This window comes from Meriones unguiculatus, chromosome 12 (assembly GCF_030254825.1).
Source record: "Meriones unguiculatus strain TT.TT164.6M chromosome 12, Bangor_MerUng_6.1, whole genome shotgun sequence".
Lineage (NCBI taxonomy): Eukaryota > Metazoa > Chordata > Mammalia > Rodentia > Muridae > Meriones > Meriones unguiculatus.
The window spans coordinates 75,142,614-75,167,470 of record NC_083360.1 but is presented as its reverse complement, the minus strand read 5'-3'; the positions used below and the strand labels follow the sequence as shown (position 1 = coordinate 75,167,470).

Here is a 24,857-nt window from a genome sequence, read left to right as displayed (position 1 = left end):
TACATAGATACATACATAGATACATATATACACAGATAGATAAAGTGGGACCACTTGCTGAGACCTCACAGTTTCTCTCTTCTCACAGCTCTCACAAAGGGCCTAACTGCACCACTGTCTCTGCTGCCAGTGATCATAGACATGAAACATGGGCCACTTTTTAACTATTTTTGTCTCTTGAAGTAAGAACTCCAAATCCCTCAGAAACCTTTAAGAATAGACTTCACTCTTTGTTAGGGCGTACTGACAGCTCTCTCTTCAGAACCCTGCCATGCTGTATGTAGCACTGATAATTCTGCTTATGAAACTCTCACCTAAAGAACAGTCAGGGGATCTCCCAAACACTACAAGTCTTTAAAATCAAACAAATTAACACATACACACAATTTTGTTTTAAAATGTTTATTCTGTTCTAAAGAGGAAACACATGAAGTTAGGTGGATAGGATCTGGGAGGAGTTGAGAGAGTGGTAAGCATATATCAAAATTATTGTTTATAATTGTCAAAAATGAGCAAAAATATTTTAAAAGTTTGAAAATTATTTATAAAATAAAGAGGGGAGTAAAAAGGAGGGGAGTGAGGGAGGGAGGAGAGAGAGAAGTACCTCAGTGATAGAGGCCTCTAGCATACTGTCAGAACCCAGAAGTGCAAGGTGCCACTCTCCATAGTAACTTCCTTCTCAGGAAGGTTGCCAGCACTGGGGAAAGCTGGTTCACAAACTGGGAGCCTTCTGGGATGTAAATCACTTTTCCTATAGGCACATAATAGCTTCATGAAATGAAAATTTGAAAACAGAAGCATATTTAGCAGGCTTTTTATCTCCCCTAATACAATATTTGATTGAATGTTTGTGAATTTCATATAATGAATTCAGATTATTTTCACTTTTCAGGTCTCCCAGGCTTGCCTTCCACCATTTTGTACTTTCTCCTGAAAGAAAGTAAAAAAGAAAAGAAAAAAAAAGAAAAAAGAAAAAGTTTCAATTTCTCTTGTCCATAATCACTAGAGTATGGAGTATGGTATACCTGCCAGCATCCAGCCCCTTAAAGGAAAGGGGGCCCTCCTTCCCCATCCCTACCAGAAGCCATCAACTGTGGAGAGCTACAGTTTAGCATTTTTATCAAAAATTTTAATACTTCTCTTTATTGCTTGCTACCTAAGCTGCTACCTTTTTTTCTGAGGAGGTGTCACTGCGACTTCTGTGTCTCTCTTTCTCAACCATGAGCCTGCAGTCATCGATTCCTTTGAAAAGAAGATGTTTCCGTTCCTTTAAAGCCAGTGGAACCATGGATCATAGACTTCCACATGGTTTATGGTGAGAGAATGAACCACAGAAATCCCCAAGGGCTCCACTCTCTGCATGTGCCAAGGACCAAAACATAGTCTTTGGTGGCAGGACAGGCTATGGATGTCAAAAGGACTCTCTACCAAAGCATGGGCCACGAACCCCATCATATCTATTGTTAGCAGCACTGGACATGAACAACACCATGTCCACTGGAACAAGGTGGCAGCTCTGTCCTTGGACACCATTATGGCATCAGGACACAGCACAGACCAAGGACATCCACATAGTACTCAGTGGTACATTGATAAGGCCCCAGGCTGTAACAGGACCACAGACCCCAACATGGCCAGTGGCAGCAGCACAGCCCACAGATATCAACATGGCCTCAGGTAGCAACACAGGCCAATCATATCTACATGCCCCAGAAACAGCACGGCTCACAGGCATCAACATGGCCTCTGGCTGCAGCAGTGCCAGAGTTCCAAACATTTAACCAGTCATTTTAAACCACATTGGGGGTGAGTTTCTGGGAACACAGTGTCTTGCACTTAGGGGTAGGGGACTCAGCACCGGGACGTGGGGGAACAGGGAGAGCACAGCACACCAGAAGGGGTATTTGGAGTGCAGGACAGAATAGATAGGGTAAAGGTGCAGAGGAGCACAAGACTACGGGATTGCTTACAGTACTATCTAGTGGTGAGGAAGGGGCAGGGCACATAGATAAGGCGGAGCCAAAAGGAAAGGGCTAACAAAGCAGAAGAGAAAGGCTGTGGAAACACAGAGGGAGGTTTGGTCTGCAAGGAATAGGGAGAACAAAGCACTGTTAGTACTGTCAGAAGACTGGCCCAGCTCATATCATCACCATGACTGATACAGAGTCCCTGATGGCTGGTATCTGGGCAAGGATCCATCCCTGGACTCTGCTGCTGGCTTCTGTCACCTTCCTGCTCCTGGCTGACTACCTCAAAAGCAGACGTCCCAAGAACTACCCTCCAGGGCCCTGGCGCCTGCCCTTTGTGGGCAACTTGTTCCAGTTCAGTTTAGAGTTGTCACATCTGCATTTGGACATCCAGCCGGTAAGAAATGGAGAGAGTGTCTGGCTGTGCCATGATCCAATCCCGAGTTGTAGAAACGGAGATTCTGGCACCGGGATCTGGAGGACCAGGAGAAAGGATGATTACAGCTGCCGAGTAACCCAGCCAATGGAGCTAATGTCTAATTTGGGCCCTTGTATAAGTGGCAAGGTGTTTTGATGCAAAAAAAGTTCATTTTAATATCCTTGTATGAATTATTTCCATTGTAGTTCATTATGGTCTGACAACACAATATGTATGATTTCAATTTCTTTAAGCATGTAATGTCGATGGATGACTTAATATTTATCTTGAAAAAGAAGCTCTGTTGCTTTATGAAATGTGTAAGCAAGTGCCTCTTAGCTTTGTAGCTTAAACACTCATGCAAGAAAAACAAAACAAAGCTGTTCTCTGATCAGAAATTTCTATAATATCAGTTCACTTCTATTGATACTTGCTTAGTTTACATATATATATATGTATATATATATATATATATATATCATTGCTGACTGCTTGCTTACTGACTTTATCAACTATAGAAAAAGGTGCCCTGAAATTCCCAGCCCTACTGGGAGTTTGCTTGTTTGTCCTCCTGGTCTACCACTTGTCTACCTACCAGTGTTTCTGTTTGTTTTGCTTATAATGTGTGTGTGTGTGCCTGTGTGTGTGTGTCTGTGTGTGTGTGTATGTCTGTGGTATATACACATTTAAGATCAGCATGTGTTTCTGTGCAATCTTTTTCATAATGTCCCTTCTTATCTGTTGTTCTTTCCTAACCCTGTGCCTAGACAGAATATACTTCATACATGTTCTTTAATTATCATTTCTACTTGTTGGACCATTATTTATTATTCTTATTTCTTACCATTAGCTGGGTAGAATATACCATTGTGTATACTTACATAAGGATTTTGACATTTATTACTTTATCTTGAACTTCTATTTCTTTACTCTTCCACTATTGCTTCCCCGTGTATTTCTTGGACACTTCTGAGTATTTATCTTTTCACTCCTCTTCACTATTCCATTACAACTTTTTTGTCATCCTCCCAGGCTCTGCTCTATGTTAATGTACACACCCACACCTTAGGAGACATTGCTAACACCATTTTCCAAGTGAAGGGGAGCAACTACAGATGAGAATGACCCCTGTCTCTCTTCTATGACACAGCTGTCTCAGGTGTTGTCCTCACTCACACTGAGAACCACACAGACACTAACCTGCTTTTCAGTGTCCTGTGAAACTGGAACTCAAAGGCAGAAGTGTGTGAGGCCTTTTCTCCTTACACATCCTCCCACAGCTCTGTCTTTTTCTGACCCTTCAAGTTCACAGTTTCCATTCTGACCTCACACACTTTTTTCTCCATTCCTTCAGAGAAGGCTGTGGCGAGAGGAACCGTCTTAGCTCCTCCCCCATTAGATGCCTATCACCTCCACCCCCACATAGTCTTTCCCTGATTGTAGGACACTAGGTTGATAATCTCTTGCCCTTAATGTTTATAGATAGAATCCCATTTTGTTCTGTCCATTGTGATGTCCCCATAAATTGTAAGTTGTTTTCCTTCTGCTTTCAAGAGATTTGCTGTTTTGGTTTCTATGTTGATGGTGGTGATTTTGCTTAATAAATTTTGTAGCTTCATGCTGTTGAGTTATTCATGGCAGGTTTGTATTTTGCCAGAGTAGGAAGGTCTTATCCTTCTTTGAATCATTTTTAACCTACACCTTCTGGGTTTTTTTTTTTTTTTTTTTTTTTTTTTTTTTTTTTTTTTTTTTTTTTTAGTGATTGGACATTGAGTCACAGTTGTGGCATTTCTGGTGCTGGGTCTTGCTGTTTGACATTGCTTTCTTTGTCCTGTGCAGGGTGGAGCTTCTTTTCACCTCTGCACACCTCATAGTTGCTCTCACATTACTTCTCTGCTGAGCTCTTCGAAAAAAATCTCCACTTAGATCATTGCACCTTTCTATTCTCTAATTAGCCTTTGCTTCCTCTCTATAATTTTCATTTCTTTACTGAGAGGTGTCAGCATTTGGACAAAATGACAGTTGCTTTATAATCTTTCATTATCCAGAATTCCAAATTGGGTTATCTGAATAAGCTTAAGATGTTCTTGTTTTGAGGTGTGCAATATTACTTGTAGAGGTAGCCTTTTGTAGAGGCTTTTTTTCACTTTAATTATTTTTAAAAAATTATTTTTTATTAATTATAGTTTATTCACTTTGTATGCCAGCTGGAACCCCCTCCCTCATCCCTTCCTATCTCACCTTTCTTCCCTCATCTCCTCCCATGTCCCTCCCCAAGTACACTGATAGAGAAGGTCCTCCTCCCCTTCAATCTGACCCTAGCCTATCAGGTCTCATTGGCCGCATTGTCTTCCTCTGTAGCTTGGTAAGGCTGCTCCCCTTTCAGGGAGAGGTGATCAAAGAGCCAGCCACTGACTTCATGTCAGAGACAGTTCCTGTTCCCATTACTAGGGAATCCATTTGGAGACTGAGCTGCCATGGGCTACATCTTTGCAGGGGTTCTAGGTTATCTCCATGCATGGTCATTGCTTGGAGTATCAGTTTCAAAAAAGACCCCTGTGGCCTGAGTTTTTGGTTCTATTACTCTTCTTATGGAACTCCTATCTCTTCCAGGTCTCTCTATCTTCCCCTTCTTTTATAAGATTCCCTACAGTCTGTACAAAGTTTGGCTATGAGTCTTAGCATCTCCTTTGGTACCCTGCTTGGTTGAGTCTTTCAGAGGCCTGCTGAGGTAGGCTCCTGTCCTGTGATAGCCAGAATCTGGAAGCAATACAGATGTCTCTCAACTGAGGAATAGTTATAAAAATTGTTGTACATTTACACATTGGAATACTACTCAGCAATTAAAAACAAAGAAATCATGAAATTTTCAGGCAAATTTTGGGTATTAGAAAAGATCATTCTGAGTGAGGTATCCCAGAAGCAGAAAAACACACATGGCATTACTCACTTATGGTGGATATTAGACCATATAATACAGTATAAACATACTAAAATCTTCACACCTTAAAAAAAAAAAAACTAAGCAAGGAGGACCCTGGAGAAGATGAGCAATCCTCATTTAGAAAGGCAAATGGGCCAGCCATCAGAAGAGAGAGAAAACAGAGATTGAATACTGTTTTGAGTAGTGATTCAAACATAAACTTAGTCTATAGTGTGAATCTTGATGACCTCACCAAGTGTGGTCCCCACTTCCACAGGAATTCACCTGACAATGTCATCAGCACAGTCTCCTGAGAATGAGGACATTTACAGACCATAAAAGTCCATCAGAATAATGAGCCACCCAAGTCAGAGATCTCTTCCTTTATCTGTTGTATGAGGAAGAGCAACTTTTGTTACCATAAGGAAAGTCAGGAGAGCAAACTCCTAATCTATGCTCCTTTGCTGACTGTCTTTGTCATAGTGCAACTGTGAAGCCCAGTGTTCTGTTCATGGACTCAACCCAGATGTGATGCCAAGGGAGAGTGAGTGATAGGGCTGCACATATGAATCTGACTATTGAACTCCATTGAAGGGTTGGGGAAGTCCACGTTGTTTTATGGTGTTCAACTTAAAGCCTTAGGCAAATGGGCAGAGATTTTTTTTTCTGCTGCTCTGCACTTTTCATGGCTTTGGCTATGACTGCAACCTTTATTGTACTTTGTTCACTGTAACTAGCATGATTAAGAAATCTTACATGACATCCAAGTTACATAAAAATACCTGATAATGTAGGGTCAGATGGAAGAGGAGGAGGACCACCCCTATCAGTTGACTTAGAGAGAGGCAGGGAGATGAGGGAGGGAGGGTGGAGTTGGGAGGAAATGAAGGAGGGGGCTACATCAGATAAATAAATATTTACAAGGTAAATAAACTGTAATTAATATAAAAATAATAATTAAAAATACTGTTCTAAATCTTTATTTTTTTTTCCTAATACATTGGATGTGACTACAGGTCTTAGGTGAAATGATTAATGTCACAACAATGGTTCATGATAAAACTGAGACTGGGCTCTTCTTCATAGTTTAGTGATTTTTCATCCATTTATTTTGTATGTGATATGAGTTTACCTTTTGAGATTTCTGGGTACAAACCAGTGAAACAAAATGGTACAACCTCCTTATACTGTTTTGGTCTTGCCATCGATTAACTATCCTCACAATCTGGTGGCCTTCCCTCTTATTCTTGTGCTCCTCTTCATTCAGGCTCCATGACAGGCACACATGTGAGCTGGCGTCTACTAGCATTTCCCATTTCCACTAAGCAAACTGACTGAGGAAAACAGGAAACTGGCTTTCCCATGATGTCCGCCAGGGTAATGGTAAACAATGGCTTAAATCCAGCATGATTTGACTTGACACATTATCTGCCATTCCTGCCTACCTCTTCTTGATATTTTGCTTTTATTATGACCTCTCTTCCTTAGTAAATAATAGCAGCAAACTAGAGGAAAGCCAATTAAGTTTCTCTAGTTTTATTTGTGTGTGTGTGTGTGTGTGTGTGTGTGTGTTTGCCAAAAAGGTTATTTGTTTATGTATTTTATGTATGGGTGCTTTGTCTGAATGTATGCTTGAAACCAGAAGTAATCAGATTCCATTATAGATATTTATACGCTACTATGTGCTTGCTGGGACTTGAACTTGGGAAAGAAACACACCCAGGACACTTAACTGCTGAACATCTCTCCAGCCATGCCAACTAGCATTTGTTGTAGTTGTTGCTGGTTTTGGTTTTGGTTTTTTCTTAACAGGGATTATTTATGTGGCCTTCTTGCTGGAGAACCCATCTGCCTGCTCTCAGGGCTCTACCACTCTAGGCCTTTGTTGTTCCTATTACCTCCTTAAAAATGCCTTCCTTAAAGCAAAGATAATTATATTTTGGTTTTCTTTTCATAGTTTTCTGTGAGAACCATGTTAAGGAGGAATAGTAACACGTTCTATACCTCATTAATCTGAAAACCAAAACACATGAAACCTCACCAATTTTCCCCAAAAGTAAACACATAGTAAAAAAACATAATCTGGACTCAAGCAGCTTAGCATTCTCTCCATCCAAATTAGTATATACTCCCTGGGTAATCCTTCCTACTCAGAGGCCTTTGGGGTTCTGGCTCAAACTCAGCAAGTTGACTACTGCAGCTGGTAATGAGATGCCTCAGCAAAGGGTGCTCAGCAGTTTTGCTTCCCACCTCACTTTTCATGAACAGCTATTTCTTCCAGGAGCCTGACCTGCTACTGGTTCTTTCATGTGATTACTGACTTTATCTCTTTTAATAATTGATAAACATTGTAATAATAAGCTAAACTTACCAAACTCACTAGTGCTTGGCACTGACCTTTGATGCTTACCATGATGCTAGGAAGGTCTGAATTCAGATTCCAGAACCTACATTTTAAAAGCCCAGGGTAAGAGCTTACAACTCTAACCTCAGGATTAGGGAAGAGCAGAGAAGTAAAACACCAGGACTTACTAGCTAGTCAGCATAGCTTTCTCAGGCCAACGAGAGATCCTGACTCAAATAAACCAAATTTTATGACCCCTTAGAAAGATGCCTTTATGAACCTTGTCCTTTAAACTCATAAACATAAACATACACATAAATAAAGATACACAAAACTTTACAAAAAAAAAACAAGTAACAGTACAGGAGCCTACCACAGAGGACCTCTGAAAGACTCTACCTAGCAGTGTATAAAAGTAGATATTAAGACTCATAACCAATCCTTCGGCAGAGAGAAGAGAATCATATGAAGAAGGGGGAGTTAGTAAGACCTGGAGAGGACAGGAGCTTCACAAGGACCAAATATATCAGGGCACAGGGGTCTTTCATGAGTTTGTTTCTCCAACCAAGGACCATGTGAAGATATAACCTAGAACCCCTGCCCAGATATAGCCCATGGTAGCTCAGTATCCAAGTGAGTTCTCTAGTAAGGGGAACAGGGACTATTTTTGACATCAACTCAATGGTGAGCTCTTTGACACACATACACACACACCCCCGAGGGAGGAGCAGCCTTGCTAGGCCAAAGAAGAGGACATTGCAGCCAGTCCTGAAGAGCCCTGATTAAGATAGGGTCAGATGGAAGGGGAGGAGGTCCTGCCCTATCAGGGGACTTGGAAAGGGGCATGGAGGAGATGAGGGAGGGAGGGTGGGATCGGGAGGAAATGAGGGAGGGGGCTGCAGCTGGGATACAAAGTAAATAACCTGTGATTAATATGAAAAATTAAAAAAACGCATTTAATTCTAAGGCCTAAGAAACTATGTGGTTCTTTTGTGAACACACACACGTGCACACTCACACATGCACACACACACACACACACACACACACACTTATCTCAGTGACAATGCTTTAAAAATTCAGGGTAAAATAACTTATCTAAATTTTATAAGATAGATAATTGTACATTTTTTTCTTTTTCTTTGGGTGACACTTTTTTCTTGCTTCTTAACTTTAAGAACTTTGATTTAGTGAACTCTTTCTCAAATTGCTTTCTTGGTCTTCATTGCTCAGTGTCTTACCTCACTAATCCCTGTAATGTAATTTTCTTTCTGCTAAATCTTTCTTCTTTACATTGCATTTGATGATTTCATTCCTATTATTAATATCTTCTTTGTAGTGCTATTGACAAACACTGTATTTCTTATTTTAATTCATTATTCTTAATATTTTTATGTTTGGTTCCATTTTATTCCTGTTTTTGCCTCTTGAACTTTCTTATTAAAAATATTGTATACGTATGGACATTTTTCCTGCATGTGTATCTGAGCTTCGCATGCATGCCAGGTGCCCACAGAAGCCAGAAGGAGATCTGGGATCCTCTGGAACAGGAGCTACAGACAATGTGGGCAGTCATGCAAGTGCTTGGAGTAGAACTCAGATCATCTGGAAGAGAAACTTATCTCTGAGTCATCTCTGCTGACCTGACCTATCTTCTTTTCCTCTTTTGAAATTTTTTTTTTCTTTTACTTGACCTTGTACCATGAAATACATGCCCTGCCTTACGGCATATTCTGAGACATCATATGGGCCATTTAGTCCACAAAAATCAATTGCAAACAAAACTGACCCATTGAGAATCATAAGGCTAGAGCTCTAGAAGACAACTGACCCATTCATCTTTACTTAGTTAGGAACAATATATAGCTTAGTAATGTAACTTCACTGAACTAGAAAGATTCGTTAGGAAGAGAGCTGATAAAATGGAGACAGTCTTTCACCTCAGGACTTAGCCTCTGTATCCTTCTCAAGTTCAGACAAGAAATCTGGGTGCTACACATTGTCAGTAAGGAGTGAGTAAGCTTGAACCAGATTTTCAGTTGTTCCCAGAACGTCTTCATTGGGCCTTCACACAAGAAATTAGAAATGTACTTAGTTTTTATGACTCTATTACTGATATCTCTTAAGAAAAAAAAGACATGCACTCTTTGGCTCTACCCCTGTGCAGAAGACAGCGCTCACTGGCTGGTTTCAAAGGATGTTATTAAGGACTATAGATGAAAGACACGAGGAAGACTGAGTCTAGGCTGTGTGTTTAATGTGGGTGCAAGATTCTTAAATGAGACCTCCACATTATATCTGTTGACACTGTTCTTATGGCTTCAGGTCTGAAATTAACTGTGTCAGTGTGTCAAGGGATGACAGACATGGGTGTGTTCAATAAACTTGTGTTGAGATATCTGTATGATAATGTGAATGGAAGGATGTACCTTGATCTGTGGAAGTGTTTCTGAAAATAAATGGAGATGGAGATGGGGTAGAGGACCAAAGGTACTTGAAGCAATTGAACTCTTGCCTTTGATACCACTATTGCAGTTAAACAAGATAACACCGTTACAGATAGAAAAAAAAAGGCAGAGATGAGGTTCTGACCCTTGAGCACACAGGTAGAAGAAACTTCAATATTGCTTCAATATTGCTCACACACTTTCATTTAAACCAACCGTGTTTTGTACACTGTGCATTTCATGGACACAATTGTTGTCTCCCAAATACCTCCTCATACTCGTCTATAACAATGATTTTTTTTTTGTAGACTACATTCCATGTTTAATTGAATTTGAATTTAGTTCAGAGGAGAAGGAAACATTTTCAGAAATACTCCCACTGATTAAGGTTCATCCCTCCATTCACACTGTCATACAGACATCTCCACAGGAGTCAATGGAACAAATCCATTTCTCCCATCCTTTGACACACTGGCACAGGCACACTCAACTGTGGCTATTGAAATGTTTTTCAGTTTGTGAAGAAGTATGGAAACATAATTAGCCTGGATTTTGGTAATATCCCTTCAGTGGTTATAAGTGGATTGCCCTTAATCAAAGAAGCTCTCACTCACACGGAAGAAAGCTTTTTGAGTCGCCCAGTTATACCTACCAGAAAACGTGTCTTTAAAAATAATGGTAAGTTTAATCAGCAGCACTCTTGACTTCAAGGGGTTATTTAAAACAAGACACGAATTTGTATGGAAAATGGGACACATGTTTACAAAGATTTCAATGAGAGCTGGAGGGAGAGAGTGAAGAAGGGATATGAACAAGATTATTGCACATCTATGAAAATTTCAAAAGTGAAAAAAGTTAGTAGGGACTGATAAACAATCAGTCTCTGCTGGCCCTCTGTGCCCAGGTATTTTGACTCTGTTGTTCTCCTTGTGGGTTTCCTGTCCCATCAAGGTCTTTCTATCTTCCTCTTCTTCCATAAGGATTCCCACACTTTGCCCAAATTTTGGCTATGAGTCTCAGTATCTCCTTCAATAGCTGGTGGGTAGAGTCTTTTAGAGGTCCTCTGTGGAAGACCCCTGCCCTGTTCCTTGTCTTCTCCTAGGTCCGATGAAGTCTGTGTTTTATAGTACCTTTTTCTCTATTTCCTTTCTAGCTTTCATATAGAAATATGCCTTGACTATCCATGAGTACATTCCTAGTACTCCTTGATATAAATAGCCTTATATGTCTACTAATCAAGTGGGAGTTTTAGAAAGATAAAAACTTGACTTTGAACATCTGGATGTCTACCTACATGTTGTTTTTCTAAGTTTACTTTTCAATGTATTCTTATGCCTCAGTGTTTTACTAACTGAAATGGACATTTTCTTAGTTGGAATAAACGTATGGAGTTCCTCTCAGAACAAAATTATATAATAGATAAGAAGATATTATTAAATTATGAGCTGTTCAATCTACAGAGTCAATGCAATTCTCATCAAAATAACAACACAATTCTTTACAGACCTTGAAAGAAAAAATTCTCAATTTCATATAGCAAAACAAAAGACCCCAGGATTTCCAAAACGATCCTGTACAACAAAAGATTGTCTGGAGGTATCAGCATCCCTGATCTCAAACAGTACTACAAAGCAATAGTAATAAAAACTGCATGGTATTGGCATAGAAGCAGAAAGGTGGATCAATGGAACCGAATAAAAGGCTCAGAAACAAACCCACACACCTATGAATACTTGATTTTTGACAAAGAAGCCAAAACCACTCAATGGAAAAAGACAGCATCTTCAACAAATGGTGCTGGTCCAACTGGATGTCTACATGCAGAAAATGCAGAAAAATGAAAATATATCCATATTTATCACCCTGCACAAAACTAAAGTCCAAGTGTATCAAAGACCTCAACATAAAACCAGACACATTAAATTGGTTAGAAGAAAAAGTGGGGAAGATACTAGAACTCATTGGCACAGGAGCCTACTTCCTGAAGAGAACACCAACAACACAGGCTCTAAGATCAATCATCAATAAATGGGACCTCACGATACTTAAAAGCTTCTGTAAAGCAAAAGACACTGTTGTCAAAACAAAACGACAGCCTGGGAAAGGATCTTCATCAACCCTATATCTGACAGAGGGCTAATATCCAGTATATATAAAGAACTCAAAAAGTCAAAAAGCAACAAATCAAGTAATCCAGTTAAAAAATGAGGTATGTCAGAGTGGACGCAGGACTAGCCACAGGATTATCATCATGGATTGCTGCAACCATGAATCATCTGAAGGAATGGGCGGGCATGGGAGCGTTAGCAGGCCTTCTGGTGTTGGTCACCTTGGTTTGCCTGTGGTATATATGCAAGATTAGAGTCTCACAACAGTGTGATGCAGCCATGATCATTCAGGCCTTTACAGCCATTGAAGCAGGACATTCTCCCCAAGCATGGTGGCTACCATAAAAAGCTAAAGCCTCGCTCAGGATGCGAGGCTAAGCACTGCACTCAGGGTCAGCCGCTTTGGACCCAGAGAAGAGCATGTCTGATTGCATGAGGGTTGATGCCCCAGGTCCCGCCTCTGAGAAAAAGGTATTGGACGGGTCTGATGCTCTTTGGGTGGATGACACCTAAATGAACATCGGTACAAAGTCCCAATTTATTTCTAATATCAGAGATCAGACCTCTACTCTTGCCTGATGCATCTAAAACAAAAAGGGGGAACTGTAGAGAGCTGCGGAATGCTATGCCTTAAAGATGGAGCTGGTTTCCGCCTTCCACCTTCCCGATGGTGAGTGCTCTCTGTCACGAACAATTCCACATTTGGCTAAGGCTGAGGATCTGGCTTGCTTCCATGTATGTGGACCTATCTGCATTGCCCACGTGGCACACCTGGGTTGGCTACCCAGAGGCTATTTAAGCTGTGGGCTGGCTTTCCCCAGGGTCCGAGGATTGTTCAAGGTTCCTGAATAAACTGCATTGAAAAAAAAAATGAGGTATGCAAAAAAATCTGAGCACAGGGGTCATTCCTGAGCCTGAAACCCGAACCAAGTACCATGCATGGAGATAACCTAGAACCCCTGCACAGATAGCCCATGGCAGTTCAGTGTCCAAGTGAGTTCCATAGTAATGGCAGCAGGGACTGCCTCTGACATGAACTGATTGGTCTGCTCTTTGATCACCTCACCCTGAAGGCGGAGCAGCCTTACCAGGCCACAGAGAAAGACAATGCAGCCACTCCTGATGAAACCTAATAGGCTAGGATCAGAAAGGAAGGAAAAGAAAACCTCCCCTATCAGTGGACTTGGGGAGGGGCATGTGTGGAGAAGGGAAAGGAAGGAAGGAGATGGGAAGGGAAGAGGGAGGCCGCTACAGGGGGATACAAAATGAATAAATTGTAATTAATAAGAAATTTTTAAAAATTGGGGTATGGAGCTAAACAGAGAACTCTCTGTGGAGGAAAATAGAATGGGAGAGAAACACTTAAAGAAATGCTCAACGTCCTTAGCCATCAGAGAGATGCAAATCAAAACGACCCTGAGATTTCACCTTACACCCATCAGAATGGCCAAGATCAAAAACTCAAGTGACAACATATGCTGGAGAGGTTATAGAGAAAGCAGAAGCCTCCTCCATTGCTGGTGGAAATGTAAACTTGTACAACCACTTTGAAAATCAATCTTGTGCTTTCTCTGACAATTAGGAATAGCGCTTCTTCAAGATCCAGCTATGCCACTCCCAGGCATATGTCCAAAATATTCTCAAGTACATAACAAGGACATTTGTTCAACCATGTTTGTAGCAGCTTTATTTGTAATAGCTGGAATCTGGAAACAACCCAGATTTCCCTCAACGGAGGAATGGAAACAGAAATTGTGGTCCATTTACACAATGGAATAGTACTCAGCAATTAAAAACAAGGAAATCATGAAACTTGCAGGCAAATGGAGGGACCTAGAAAAGATCATCCTGAGTGAGGTATCCCAGAAGCAGAAAGACACACACCATATATACTCACTTATAAGTGGATACTAGACCTATAAGATAGGATAAACATACTAAAATCTGTACACCTAAAGAAGCTAAACAAAAAGGAGGACCCAGGGTAAGAAGATCAATTCTTACTTAGAAAGACAAATGGGATGGATATTGGAAGTAGGAAAAAATGAGAAGCAGTATAGGAGCCTACCATAGAGGGCCTTTGAAAGACTCTACCTAGCAGTCTATCAAAGCAGATGCTGAGACTCACGGCCAAACCTTGGGCAGAGTGCAGGGAATCATATGAAGGAAGAGAGAGTTAGTAAGACCTGGAGGAAAGAGAAGCTCCACAAGGACCAAATATATCTGGGCACAGGGGCTTGTCTGAGACTGATTCTACAAACAATGACCATGCATGGATATAACCTAGAACCCCTGCACAGATGTAGCCCATGGCAGCTCAGTATCCAAATGCCAGGGACTGTCTCTGGCATGAACTCTGAGACTAGCTCTTTGACCTCCCCACCCCCTGTGGGAGAGCAGCCTAGCTAGGCCACAGAGGAGGCCATTGCAGCCAGTCCTGGTGAGACCTGATAAGCTAGGGTCAAATGGAAGGGGAGGAGGACTTCCCTTATCAGTGGACTTAGAGAGGGGCAGGGAGGAGATGAAGGAGGGAGGAAGGGTGGGATTGGGAGGGAATGAAGGGGGGGAGCTACAGCTAGGACACCAAGTAAATAAACTGTTATTAATATAAAAAATAAAAATTTAATTAAAAAAAAGGATGAGCTGTTGCAAATCACCCAAACATGTTAGTCACTTGCTTTGGGATTATCTTTAGAAGCTGTGAATTTGCATATCTGTCCTTCATTTCATCTGTACATTTGTCTAATAAAGCTTTTCAGTTATTTTACAGCCAGAATCATAATACCATAGTATTATTTTTTCAGGGATTGTCTTCTCCAGTGGACAGACATGGAAGGAGCAAAGACGGTTTGCACTGAGGATGTTCAAGAACTTTGGACTAGGGAAGAAGAGCTTAGAGCAGCGCATACAGGAGGAGGCCCTCTACCTTGTGGAGGCCATAGGAGAGGAGGAAGGTGGGCATTTCACAGGGTGGTGCAGGGTGCTCTGGCCATGTTATTCATTGAACAGATTCTTATTGTCTCAAGCTTGTCCTTATACCTCAGTGTGCTAGGCACTGAGGTTTGAAGAGTAAATATCTAGCAATGTATCTGGCACAGGAGTTCTGCAATTAAACAACATAAATGGCTCCTTAAATAAACTGCTGAACTTAAAGTCTGTTTATCTATGTGATGTCCAAATAGTAACAAAGTCTTTGAATCATGCCAAGCCCATGTAGGAGGCTGTGGCCACAGCCTTTTATATTATTCTTTACTATGCATATTTTATGTCACACAGAGTAAAAACTTTATAAAAGAAGGAAAGATAAATAAAGGGAGATAAGAAAGATAGAGAACGAAAAATAAAAGGGAGGAAGGGAGGAAGGGAGGAAGGAAGGGAGGGAGGGAGGGAGGGAGGGAGGGAGGGAGGGAGGGAGGGAGGAAGAATTTAAAGAAAGGGAGAAAGAGGAACAAACCAATATCTTTGAAGACTCCTCCCTCCTCTTGTCTCCACCTCCAGGACAGCGTTTTGACCCTCACTTCAAGATCAACAATGCATTTTCAAACATCATTTGCTCCATTGTCTTTGGGAAGCGATTTGAGTATAAAGATGGTCAGTTTCAGGAGCTGATGAAGTTAATAGAGGAAATCGTGTGTTTGGAGGCATCAGTGATGTTAATGGTAAGTTCCCTGCTCCTGCATATTTTGAGAAAAATATTGGATTGGGGTTGATGCAAAAACATGTTTTTTCATTTGGTTTGGGGACTCTTTGAAGTTAATATATAATGTCTTAAAAGTTAAATTTGGTACAAACCCATTTGTAATATATGAAGATCGCATATACGGAACATTTCTAGCATTTATATAAACTATTTTAAAATATACATTGGTATACATACATATATGCAGAAATTTCACTTTTTTGAAAACAAATAACTGCAAACAGGAGAGTGGGTCCTGTACCTTGCCTAGACAGTACAGTAGAACTGACTCTGTCTGGGTGTGAGGAGTTGAGTAAGACAGGATTATGAGCTCAGGAAATCTGGCCTCACCCCTCATATGCCATGGTGTGGTGTGAACAAGAGAGAGATGCTCTGCCCCCTCACCCCCTGCCATCTGCAGCAGGCAAGTGAGCTGGCCCCAAGGTCATGACTAGGAGAGAGCTGGTCCTGCTCCTCACTGGCCGCAGCACTTGGGGCCCCAGCACCTCCTCTGGACAGCTCAGTAGAGCTGGCTTAGTGCAATGGGTGCAGGGGAACCTGCCCAAGGACATGAGAGCAGGAGAGCTGATCCTGCTCCCTTGTGGGCTTCAGCACTGGTGAGCTACCCTGAGCAGTGCTGGAGAGCTTGTCCTGGTGGTGCAGGAGCAGGAAAGCTGGCAGGCTAACCAAGTGAGCTACCTCCCAGGCCCAGATCCAGGGCTTTGAGTTGGCCCACCCCAACATCTATCTCATTTATGAACATGTGAAAGAGCCAGTCCTGCGGAATCTCCATGACACAGGGCAACTAAAGGATATCCTAGAGGTTCCAGTATAGCTAGTATAGCAGAAGCCAGAAGCCTTGAACAAGACAATGACTCACTGCAATGAACCTTTCAAGTAAAGATATGTGGGGGAAAGGTATACTATGAGAGAAATTGACACACACTGTGACACACTACACTTCCATGACTTGATTTTTTTTTTAATATTCTAACTCATTTTGTTTTAATTTTGTCAGGAAGAGGTTGCAAGGTCAGATGGTAGATACAAAGGGGTAGGAAAATTAAGTAGATTGGGTGCTTGATATAAAATTCAATAAAGAATAAATAAAATGTTTAAAAACAAATAATGTTGTAATTGACAAGGATTGTCTCCTTTTTAAAAATTATTTATTGTATTTTTTGAAGAGTACAATATAATTATATCATTTCTGTCTTTTCTATTTTCAAATATTTTTAAGAAGTCCTCCTTACTCTCTTTGATATTCACCACCTCAAATTTTTATTATCATTTCATATATATATGTATGTACATACATTTCTAAATACATAATACAGCCTTCTCAGTCTGTATAATGTTACTTTTATGTATGTTTTCAAGGTTGACCTTTTGGTGTTGGATAACCAATTGGTGAGGTCTTTCCTGCAAAAGACTTTTACTCTCATTCTCAACATCCATTAGTTGCCTGTAGTGCTTTGAATGGGGTTTATATCTCTTAGCTATTACTGCTGTTGCCCTTGTTCAGTTCACAGATAACTTTGATTATTTTGTATCTGTTAAGACTTAATTGGACATTTAGAATGTGTTCTGTATCAAATAAGGTTTTATGTGTGTGTTTCTGTTGGATGGAATACTAGCTATCTCTTAAAACGCTTGACGTTCAGTGTAATTTAACTCTGTCTTTTCTTTTGATTTTTGTCTGTGGAAGAGCTATCAAAAGATGAGAAAAGCTTACTGAATTGACCCTTATTTATTACTTCGGAACTCTTCTGACATTTTACCATCATTATTGTTGATCCTGTTAAATTGGAAGAACTGTATTTCATTTGAGTATTCTTAGTTACAATTGTCCTAATTTATTGAATTTTCTCTTTACTAATTTTCAGTGCCTTGTTAAAAGTCACTTTCAGCTAGTTTGGATTTGAAATGTACCTTCTCCAATACCAGAATATTTAGAACAGTGTGCTTTTAATTTTTTTTTTCTGGCTTGGTGGATTGCATGTTCTCTTTAGTAACTCTCATCTGTTGGTGCCTTTGAAAGTAAGATGTGTTTCTTAGAAAAAAATACAATGTTAGTATAGGTTTCTTCATCCAGGCTGTTTTGTTAGGTGTGTTGGAGCCATTGACATTTGCAATTGTTTATCAGTCCCTACCAACTGCTATAATTTGACAGCTGTTTTTTCTGGTTGGTGTTTATTCTTTGTTAATCCTCTCTTGCTACAATGGATTAGATTGGAAAGTGTGTTTATCACAACGGATTCCTTTGTATCTCTCATTAGTGCAGCCATTTTTTAAATGAAATTTAAAAAGTCTTTCCTGTGACTCATGTTTGGCATTGCTTTTGTTCCTCTTCTGTGCATAATGTTGCATTAAGCACCTTCTCTATTGCTGGCTTGGTGGAGCTAAGCTACCTTAATTCATACTTTTCTTGAAATATTCTTATTTTTCAATCAATTAAAATTTTATTCCTTTTTTGTGTGTATGGGAGATGTGCCTGTATGTAGCTCTGTACCTCACATGTGTATAATGCATTTGGATGCCAGAAATGAGCCTTGGATATCCTGAGACTGAAGTTCCAGATGGTGGTGAGCCACAAATTTTGCACTAGGAATTCAACTTATATGCTTTGAAACAGCAGACAGTATTCTTATCTGCTGAGTCAACTCCTCCGTCCTTCATCATTAATGTTAAATGATAACTTTTTCTGCATATAACACTATCTCAATATAGAATTAGTTTCTTGATTTTTTATCCAGGAGTTCTTAAGCATTGTGGTTATGCTCATTATTTTTTTCTGATTGATATTTGAATGCAAAGTTTCCCCAACATTGTCCTCGATGCCCTATAGTCTTCTGTTTAATTTATTCTATTGGTAATGTTTTCCATGGTGTGTTTTCATTTGACTCATCAAACTCTTAATATATTAACATTTGCATTTGTTTTTGTTTCCTTCCAAACCTCAGTTTCTTCTCTGCATGTGTCTTCCATGTTACTGATTTTTCCAACCACGCCCTGGTTTTCGTATTGATCTTGCTGACTTATTGTTTTACCTTAATGAGTTTGCTGTCCAGGTGCTGTATTGAATTCAGTTGCCTATTTGAATGCCCTTTCAACCCACTGATCATTTCTATAAGAAAACGCTGAACTTTTTGTGCAGCACCTAACTTATTTTCAGTATGCTTGGATTCATTTGTTCCAGAGTTAATGATTTTTAACTCTGGACATCCTTCCAGCCTATTTCTTCATATATATTGTGGATATGTGCCACAGGTTATATTAACTAGGACATTCCTGTGGAGTGTTTGCAAATAATAGTTGCAGATGTCTTAGCTTTACCAATTGCTTGTACACAATGGTTCCAGACAGAATGAATCTGAAGTAGTTACCAGTCCTTCAAAAGTCCATCTTTTCTCCTTAACACCTTCTGTTTCTGTGCATCAACTTCTCTAAGATGTGCACCAAAGCAGATGTGTTCTTATTTATCCTCTCCCCACGAATACTTTCTCCTAAAGTTCAGTGATGCTATCACTAAAAAACTACAGAATTGGTTAGGATGACTTATAATTATAAAAGGAGCATAAGGAATGAGTTCAGTTGCACCCATTGTCTACACTATTTTATGGTCTTGTTTTAACTCTTACCTGTGGTAGTTCCAAGTCCAGCAGCTCCATTGCTTTCCTCCTAGTAAGCAGAGCCTAGGAAGTCAGTGGAATTCAGTGAGTGCCCAGACAACTTCTAAGTATGTATATCAGGGGTGGGAGGCATTGTTAGAAGGGAACAAAGGGTGGCATAGAGTGATAATAAACATTCTTGGAAAGATCACTTACATTAGGCACTTTGATAGGCACTGTAAACAAATGTCCTTTTTTCTCAGTTACACTCTACATGTAAAAAGATGCAACATGATGTCAGAAACCAGCTACAAAATTATGCAAGCAATATAGACAGGAGTCCACCAGACCTCTGGAGAATGCTTTGTGTCTTTAATGCTATTAAGTGGACAGAATGTGACTTCACTAGTAAAGAATCTAATATTAACACTATTTAATATTATTAGTAATTTTAAATATTAACATATTTTAATGTCATTAATAATATTAAATATTGGTATAATTTATGTTAATAATATTATTAATAAATATTGGCTACTTTGTCGTTATTAATAATATAAAAATATTAATATTGTGTTATCTAACCTGAAGGTAGAAAAGAAATAAAGAAAAACCCATATCTGACTAATTTTATGTGCTGTTAATTTCATAGCACTGTACTATATATCTTACTACATAATATTACTGGAACTTTATCCAACATCTTCTTAACTTCAATAAATGTTGCCATCTTACCATATACAAATGAAATCATGTTGGGGACACCAGCATGCACAGCTACCTTCACAATACATAATAGCCATAATTTCCCTGTGGGAAAACAAATCCTGTCAAAACATTAGAAACGGGGGAGGGGAAGATGCCCATTTCTTTGACTAATCATGTGGTAGAACTCCCAGGATAGGACATTTGGCCATTACTTTCATGAACTGAAGGACAGGGACCCATGTCAATTTCAGAGATACTCTCCTTTTCCATTGAATATAAAGGCATACACCTAAAAGATAAATACCCTCCTTGTGATCATAGAGGCCAACATGTTTATGCTATTCACAGAAACATGGACAATGGTGAAGATTTGGAGGGCTCTGTCTCTGTAGAGCTTGCAGACACTAAGCACGGGTTTGGCTTTGATTGAAGTTTGACGGCTTTAGAGGGATACAAGTCAAGAAGTAAAGCCATGAGATCACATTGACACATGTTCTCTCTGGAAACTATTACTGAATGTTCTGAGAAGGCAGTAATGGCGAAATCCGAAAAAAAAAAAATTAAGTAGTATGCAGCATACAGATAGGAAAGATGATGGTGTAGACCATGGAAGAAGGAGTTGGGATCACCAAAAGTGCCATGTTGCTTCATATACGTTGCATGGCAGAGCTGAAATACACTTATACGCAGTTGTGAGAGGGAAACCAGAAACCAAGATGGCCCCAAAAGTTACAACAGATGAAACAATGGGAAGGACAAGATTGTTTTTAAAATGTGAAAAATTTACTCAATGGTTTCTCAAATATTTCTTATTTTTCTTTATAAGCTCTACAATGCCTTACCATCCATAATTACATATCTTCCTGGACCACATCAAACAGTTTTCAGAAACTGGGAAAAACTGAAATTGATTGTTTCCCGAATGATTGACAGTCACAGGAAAGATTGGAATCCTGCTGAGCCAAGAGACTTCATTGATGCCTTCCTTACAGAAATGACAAAGGTGAGGAAGGTGGTGCCTGGGTCTTTTTAGAAAAAAAAAATATGATGATTTACCGTTTCCAGTTGATCTTGCATCATGTTGCCATATATTTAAGGGTATAACATTGTACTTATTGTACTACTAGATGAATTCCTGTGCCCCTGGGCCAGCTGAAATTCTTCTGAGGATTATGGAAATTCTATCACCATGATGCTCCAAGCTCTCAGAGGGCACTGATATCCTTTGCTATGGCTCCTTCCTTCATCCTCAGTGCCAAGCTTGTAGCACTTTCTCTCATCATCTGCTTCCATCTTTACCCCTCCTCTCTCTGGTTCTTTTGCTCTAGTCAGACCCCCTGCTAATAAGAATAATTCATGGTAATATTCCTCTCTCAAGTTAGTAACACCTGCAAAGTCAATTTTAGCTTGTCAATAATATGCACAGCTTATAAAATGAATATCTCATCATCTTTTTAGATCACTGATTAACACAATTTGGGAATATAAATCAGGAATAGTGTTTTATGAATGCATAATGCAGTATGCCAGGAATCCCACTAAAAGAACAAGGTTCAATGTTGCTTGGCATGAGGTCCTAAAACTGGCAGATATTGGACTCTATGCCCCTCCTTGGACTTTGTCCTTACTTGAGGAAAATATGCACAAAGTAAAAGTAAGAGCTCTAGTTTTTGATGAGTTGGTCGAAGGCCAGTCCCTCTCCACATCTCAGTCCACACTGAGTTTAACCTAATGTTGGAGTTTGACTGCAAAGTCTGGCATGGACCATTGCCTTCCTCTGACCCCTTATCAAGATTCTCCAGTGACATAAAGGCCAGAAAGTAGTGGTTGTATGTTTGTGTAACTTATGCATATTGTGACAATACACAGCAAAAACAACTTGAGAGATTGACGTTTTATTTTGGTTCACAATTTCGGGGAGGTGGGGAACATTGAGTCATTTTTCTTGAGAAGAAATGGCAGAGAAGCTTACTTAGCTCATGGTAGCAAAGGGTGTAGTGAAGCCTTCCCACCATGATGTAACAGGAATCAGAAGCAAAAGCACAGTCCAGAGCCTCGGTAGACCTTTGAGTACCTCTGCTGATGATGGATCGTCCAATGGACTCCACCTCCTAGTCCTCCTGAACCCCCAAATGAGTTCCACCAAGTAGGAACTAAGCATTCCAAGCATGAGACTGTAGGAGATGTTTCAGATTCAGATCATAACGCTAATTGTCCTCAGTAGGCCTCTGACTAACCCACACTACTGCATCTGTCATAGACTCTGACACACTGGATTCCAGGTTCCTCCTCTGACAAAGTTTACAGTGCTAATGCCTGCCCACCCTCTTTTATTTAATTTTCCTGCCATAATTCAATAGAAGAAATATTTTATCTCTAGAGGAGGAGGCAAATTATTCACCATATGGAGTTCAGATATGAGACCATCAACATTGGCAGCAACATTAACAAATTGTTTCTTTCAGGGAAAGTTGTAAAGACAATACCACATTCTAAGGAACAACTGATATGTCTTGGTTAGTCATGAAACTTCAAGTGGCAGGGAAAGCTTTCCCTGTTATAGACTCCTTTTGTAAACTTCTATACTTTGTAAACTTTTTAAACCTTAAAGGCAGAAAAGTGGCCAAGCCCCACTCTACAGACTTCCCTAAAAACCCTAAAGGGCTATAATGGTCTTTCCCAGCCCCAAGGAAGAAGACTAACCAGGCCCACCCTACAAGAAAAAAAAAATCCCATCAATCCCTGAACAAAGAAAGCCAGCCATTCCTGAGCTTGCCATAAAAACCTGCCCAATGTTGAGCACAAAAAAATCCACCCTGAACAGGAAAACTCACCAATCCAATCCAAACCAAACCCTGAGCTCCCCCAAGGTCAGGAATTAAAATTCCAACAAATTTTACCCTGGAAATTTCCATTCTGAAAAGCTCTGTCCCACAAGAAACCCTGTGTAAACTACTGTCAGCTCAGTTCCCTGATGTTTCTCACCTGAGCAGAAGCAGCCATCTTTCTGGGTTTTGCCCTTCCAATAAATTTCTTGGATGAGGATTATTGTATGTTGTGACTTTGTGATACTCCTTGTGTTACAAATACCAGGATACCTTTTCCTTCAGAGCTGCAACACTTAGGTCCCAAGAGGTTTTGACAATGAAATATTAATGGGAGAATAGGACAGTCAGTGAACATGGAGATTTTATTTAATTTCTGTAGTGAGCAAAAACATTTGTTCACATACATACACACACACACACACACACACACGTATATTACAGTCCATGGTCTAACTTGTCCAACAATGCTGTCTACCAATAAGAAGTCCAAGAACCCATTAGTTGTTCACCCATGGGCTATATATCTCTGCTTATCTTCAGTATAATGTCATAATCCTGGAAATGTAAGCTTTAAAGTCAGTGAAGAAATTGCCTTCCCAGTGAGAATAAAAGCAAACAGGTAAAGAGGAAAAATTCTCTTCTTCCATGTCCTCTATGTAGGCTGCTACCATAGTTGTAGCCCAGCTTTAATATGGAATTTTACACCTCAAAGATCTGGTTAAAGGGAGTCTTCCCACTTTAAATGATTTAATTAAAAAAAAAAAACTCTCATGGGTATACCCAGCAACTTGGATTTTAGTTAATTTTAGATGTAGTCCAATTGACAACCAAGAATAAGCCTCGCAAGTGTTCTTCTCACTTTATAAAATTGAAGCAGAGAAATGTAAACTGAGAACTCTAGTTCACGCTGTGACTTAGTGATGTAACAGATACATGAATGCAAATGATTGTTTCCAATTATTTCCCATTTTAACAAGATTTTTCAAAACTATAGTCATAAGAAAACAATTCTCTTGATTTTTATCCACTCAAGAGCTTTTGATCAACCTGTAACAGATGAAGAACAGCACTAACCAATGTGGTCAATATATATGTGCGTGCGTGCGTGCGTGCGTGTGTGTGTGTGTGTGTGTGTGTGTGTGTTTGAAATTTTGAAAGATTACTTCCCAATTTATTTTCCAGTTTCATGATCCTGTTCTTGAGATACTCACAAATCCTCTATAAATACATGTTATGATTATGTAGCTTAGGAGGGTTTTTTTTTTTTTTTTTTTTTTTGGTTTTTTGGTTTTGTGGGACTGTTAACTTGAAGAGTTTGGGCTTTCTCTGACTCTTTTGCCTCTATTTGGGACATTTGTTCTTCCTACTGGGTGGCTTTCATCTGATCCTGATATGAGGGCTTGGACTTAAACTTATTGTAACATCTTTTGCCATGTTTGGTTGATAGCCTTGGGAGTCCTGCTCTTTTCTGAAAGGAAACTGAGCAGAAGTGGATCTGGGAGAGAGCAGAAATGAGGGAAAGGTGGAGAGAAGAGAAAGTTCAGTCAGGATGTAATGTATAAGAGAATAATTAAAGAAATAAATAAATAGCAGGTCCTCAAAGGAAAAAAAAATACACGCTGTCTTTTCTAGTACCCAGACAAGACTGCTACAAGTTTCAATGAAGAAAACCTCATCTGCAGCACTCTGGACCTCTTCTTTGCCGGAACAGAGACAACATCCACAACACTGCGCTGGGCTCTGCTCTTCATGACTCTAAACCCAGACATGCAAGGTAAGTGTGTGCTGAATGCACTAGACAAAGCAAAAATGGTGCTTCTGGAA

The 24,857-nt window shown here is 39.9% G+C and overlaps 1 protein-coding gene across 1 annotated transcript in view; it reads left to right on the top strand.

The window, feature by feature from the left end:
- Nucleotides 1-2,151: 2,151 nt before the first annotated feature.
- The window catches only part of LOC110562514 (cytochrome P450 2J4-like), a 44,706-nt gene continuing 22,000 nt past the window's right edge, over nt 2,152-24,857 (top strand). The window contains exons 1-6 of the mRNA XM_021659256.2: nt 2,152-2,364; nt 10,615-10,777; nt 15,012-15,161; nt 15,706-15,866; nt 21,032-21,208; nt 24,666-24,807. Of these exons, the coding sequence (XP_021514931.2) occupies nt 2,152-2,364; nt 10,615-10,777; nt 15,012-15,161; nt 15,706-15,866; nt 21,032-21,208; nt 24,666-24,807 (1,006 nt within the window). The remainder of the gene's footprint in view (nt 2,365-10,614; nt 10,778-15,011; nt 15,162-15,705; nt 15,867-21,031; nt 21,209-24,665; nt 24,808-24,857) is intronic.